At 44.8% G+C, this 4,558-nt stretch overlaps 1 protein-coding gene across 1 annotated transcript; it reads right to left on the bottom strand.

The window, feature by feature from the left end:
* Positions 706–1,155, bottom strand: LOC109225985. Its single transcript, XM_019390789.1, has one exon. The coding sequence runs from the start codon at positions 1,153–1,155 to the stop codon at positions 706–708; it is 450 nt and encodes a 149-aa protein (XP_019246334.1).

The raw sequence follows: 4,558 nt of genomic DNA, 5'->3' as shown, positions 1-4,558 counted from the left end.
AATCCTTATAACCTACGCACATTCTTAGCTTATTCCCTTTATTTGTCACTATTACTACGTTAGCTAGACATTCGGGATACTTTACCTCCCAGATGGACCCGATTTTTAAGAGTTTGGCTTTACGGGTTTGAATTTGGGGTCGACGCTCAGCTGGTGGGAGGTTATTTCTTGCAGGACACCTGTCATATCTAGGTGGGACCAGGCAAAACAGTCGATATTGTTACTAAGGAATCGAATAAACCCTGTCCTGTGCTTGGGGGTCAACCCCGTACCCAGGTATACCTTACGGTCCGGGAGGTTATCGATCAGAATGGACTGCTCCAATTCTTTGATCGTTGATTTGGTCGCATCCGATTCTTTCGAGGCGATGAATGTTTGGGGGGAGACGAAGGTTCGGGGGGCGAAGAAATCTTCCTCATCATCTCCGATGGTTTGCAAGCTTTTTCCCTCGTTTGAGGCCGAGTGCATGGGGCTTGACGCCTCATGGTGGACCGCAAACATTTCTTTTGCTGCCCGCTGTTCTCCATGTATTATTGTCATTCCATTTCTTGTAGGGAATCTCACCACCTGGTGTAAGGTCGAGGGTACTGCCCTCATATCGTGTATCCAAGGCCTACCAAGCAAAGCGTTGTACCTCATGTCACCGTCGATGACCTAAAATTTGGTGCTCTTGGTTGTGCCAGATGTGTTGATTGGGAGGGTGATTTATCCTTTCATTTCTTCCCCGGTCATGTTGAAACCATGGAGGATTCGAGGGATGGTGTTAATCTGACTGAGCAATCCCAGCTGTTCTATCACTCCTGACCTGAATATGTTGGTCAAGATGCCCGGGTCCACAAGCACGCGCTTTATCCTTGTGTTGTTTAAGAGAAATGAGATTACCAGAGCGTCATTATGTGGTTCTCCCATGGCCTCAAGGTCCTCCTCGGTGAATATGAGGGTTTCTTTGGGTAAGAGCTTCTGGGTGGATCCTTCTATAACGGATGTTTTTGTCCGCTTGGACATATGGCATTGGGGATCCTCAACCCCTCCGATAATCATGTGGATATCATGTTGGGGAGTTCTCTTTTGCGCTCGGACTGAGCCCGGGGGTGCGCCGTACTCCGGGTTGATCGGGTTGGTTCCCTTGTCGCTCTTGAGATCTCTGCTTCCCATTTCGCTGATCGAGCAGAATGTCCGGTCCTGAAAGCGGAGATCTTGGGCAAGAAGAAGTGTGAAAGATATCGTGCGTTCAAGTGAAGAAACTAGCAAGAAAATAATCACTATCATTTATAGCCCCACGGTGGGCGCCAAACTGTTTATCGTGAAAATAGTAACAACAATTAAATTTGTAAATGGGATTCTAAAAATACGTGATCTATTCCCGAGCTAGTTTGTTAGGATGGTTAGTGCTAAAACGTGAAGTAAGACGGTAAAGATCGAGTTAATCAAAGCGGTAATCAAACTAGTAAGGGGACGTTCCCCGGGCGCAAAGCTGGCCAGTGGATACCTCGGAGCCAGGCCTCGAGCCTATCTCGGGCTTATCGAGGGTAGTCGGGAATGGAATAACAGACAAAGATATGAGTAAGTAAGGCTCTATACTATCAATCTTGATCTAAATGATGAAGAACAAACGAATAAACAATAAAATACTAAGGCGACCTCGGGGTCAATGAAGACTGATAACTTAGAAGGAAGAGAGAGAGCGAGATATTATTGCATTGTGGAGAAGTGGAGCAACATCAGTCATTTACAAGGAAGGGTGATCCCACCTTATATAGGCGAGGGTACTCGGTAAATTACATGTATATTAATTGCAGGAGTACAAAGATGGGACGGCTAGACGCGAGTCCTCATAGTAGGCTCTCAGATAGGCCAGAACTGTCAGGTATAGCCATGTGCTTAGGGGACTTCCTCTTTTATCCTGACCTTGGACCTCGCTTCCTTCGATTCGGATCTTAACGAGCCCTGAGGTCGAGAATCGATCGCTGCCTTCCACCCTCGCGGTCTCGTGGTAGGCTTCCGAAATGTATTGATATCAAAAGGTCAAGTCTTCTAGTTTTGCTGTGTGTAGTGGCAAATAGCGATAGTACGGGGATAACCTGGCTAGATTCAATATTTCAGAATAGACCTGAGGTACGCCGCCCTTGTCAGATCGACTTCCGTGTCTCGAGGGCCTTCCCCTAGCTTATCGTGGTCCGCCGCAATAATCGGAGCAGAGTCACTTCTTAGGCAAACCTCGGAGACGGACTTTGGCCTTGGCTCTGTACTTTGAGGGGCGTGATCGATAGATGATCTTTCGATGGAGAATTCGTGCTCCTGGATTCACCAGACACACAATCACCACGACATTAACGACCCATCCTGAGTCCCAGCTCACTCCCTAGCTGCACAAGTCCATTCATCTCTCGTGGACATCAATTAAGTGCGCAACATCATCCTTCCAATTCAAACTTAGGTCGTACCCTTTTTCATTTCAAGCAGCTCCTCTCCGTTAGATCAAATCTCCTGCGGCATAATAGCCCATACTTCAAATAAATCCGTAGGCCCAAATCACCAATCCAAAGTTTCCCAAATCACCTCAAACTCTCCCACTTTGGCGAAACTCACCCCTTTAGTCGACTACTCGACTTTTGCCTCTTATACCTGGCCTTCTAGAAATTTTAACTACGCCTGACACTCCCCACATGTCCTTCCTCATCCGTTGCTGCTCAGTTGTTTCCATAAATAAAATTTATCTTCGTGGCACTTGAACCCACAATTGCTGCTAACGTTACACCTTTCGGAAGGTCATCTTTCTCAAACCGTCGACATTAGAAAGATTGATTCAATCCTGAACTACCGCACCTTGCGATATCTGACAGCCGCATCTTCAATACTATTTCACAATAGCTCACCCCCAAGGCAAATTGTAGAAGATCATAACACCGGCGAACTTAGCACGTTCAATTAGGATTACGACACCTCATTATAGAAGAAAACTCAACCACGCTCGCAAATACCATGTCTCATTACTCCACCAGCCCATATCTGACCATTCTTAGTTCGATTGCCCTTCCCCTGCCGAGAATAAAATACCGAATCTCTAGATCATGCACTGAGTAAACCTCCCTTCAAGTCATTCACTGCCCTAACACGTAGGCAAACATCTTGCCATCATATCAATACTGCGGAACAATCGCACATAAGCATCATGGCAATTTGTGCCTAGCCTCAGAGCTCTCAGAAGTACCGCTGCTGAGCTGAAACGACAGAATATCCCTTCCACGAGGCGATAATGATAACTTAATAACCCCGTTGGGAGAAGCACCTCGCACCATATTTGTAGTACCATTACATTCCTGCAATACTCGATTCATAACCAGCGGTTCGCGTCGCGTAATATTGAGTAGGAAGGAATCAGGGCATAAGCCTCAAGGAATCAAATCACATGATGAGGAATCAAGAAGGGAAGTACTCCTAACAGCCCTGTAGCCTCCCGAAGATAAGTACAGACGTCTCCCTACCGATCCGCGAGACTCTACTAGACTTGCTCATGACTCGTGAGACCTAAGGGAACCTAGTGCTCTGATACCATGTTGTCACGACCCAAAATCCGCTGAGGGTCGTGATGGCGCCGGACACCGCTCTCAGGCAAGCCAACCAAATTACTTAATTAAATTCTCGTTTAAATATTTCTGAAATCTCTTCTTTTATACGTTTAAACTATACATAGTAAATTTCACTGAATAAGAAATGAAACCTTTAACAACTTTTAAAGTTCTGAATAAACCCATAGACATCCCCAGAATCAGGTGTCACAAGTGCATGAGCTATTTCTGAGAAACAATACAATACAACATCCGTATCATCTAATCCCACTATCATCCATGCTGAAAGAACTATACTAGCAGCGGGTCGCCTCGAGTAATGCAGCTCACCTAGTCCCAGTATCATCCATGCTGCTACACCCAGTAGGCCTAGCATGAGTACGAAAACAACGTCTACTCAGTAAGTATCCCGTCTAATCTCGAAGAAGTAGAGACGAGAGGTTGACTTCGACACCTACTAGTGGTCCCATAATGTGATATCAGTAATACATTAAATCGTGGATTTTTATAAACATGATTGTAATCCAAAGGAATGAAGCAAGTAAACAATTCTTTCTTTTATAGAAATCTCCATATTTCTTTAAGTCCTTTATACCAATATTATCAAGCCAGGAAGGGGCAATAACAACTTTAATAAGTTCAAGGCAGCAATACAAGCATGCGCAAATCATGCTGAGGATGTACGACCCGATCCAACAATATTTAAACTGTGCACTGCCAGAGGGTCGAATGGCGCGAACTATAGATGCATCTATTTAATCTACCGAGGCATTCGGCCCGTTCCATAATTTAAACACACACAGACAGTCAATCAAGAAGTCATCAGGAAACAATTATCCAAGAAAAACCAATTCTCTTTCAACACTTTAAGAAAATGAAGTGTAAATCTTTTTAGAAATGCATTTACTAATTCGATGTGATCTAAGCAAATACGAACTGTCAATAAGATTACAAATAATCCAAGTATAGCATGCTTTTGGGTCCTAGAC

Source organism: Nicotiana attenuata, chromosome 5 (assembly GCF_001879085.1).
Source record: "Nicotiana attenuata strain UT chromosome 5, NIATTr2, whole genome shotgun sequence".
In the NCBI taxonomy this organism is placed as follows: Eukaryota; Viridiplantae; Streptophyta; class Magnoliopsida; order Solanales; family Solanaceae; genus Nicotiana; species Nicotiana attenuata.
The sequence above is the reverse complement of the archived record's forward strand: the minus strand, read 5'-3'. Positions and strand labels throughout refer to the sequence as shown.

Excerpts from the sequence above, each read along its gene's own strand:
- LOC109225985 (XM_019390789.1), bottom strand. The coding sequence starts at position 1,155 with ATGGGAAGCAGAGATCTCAAGAGCGACAAGGGAACCAACCCGATCAAC.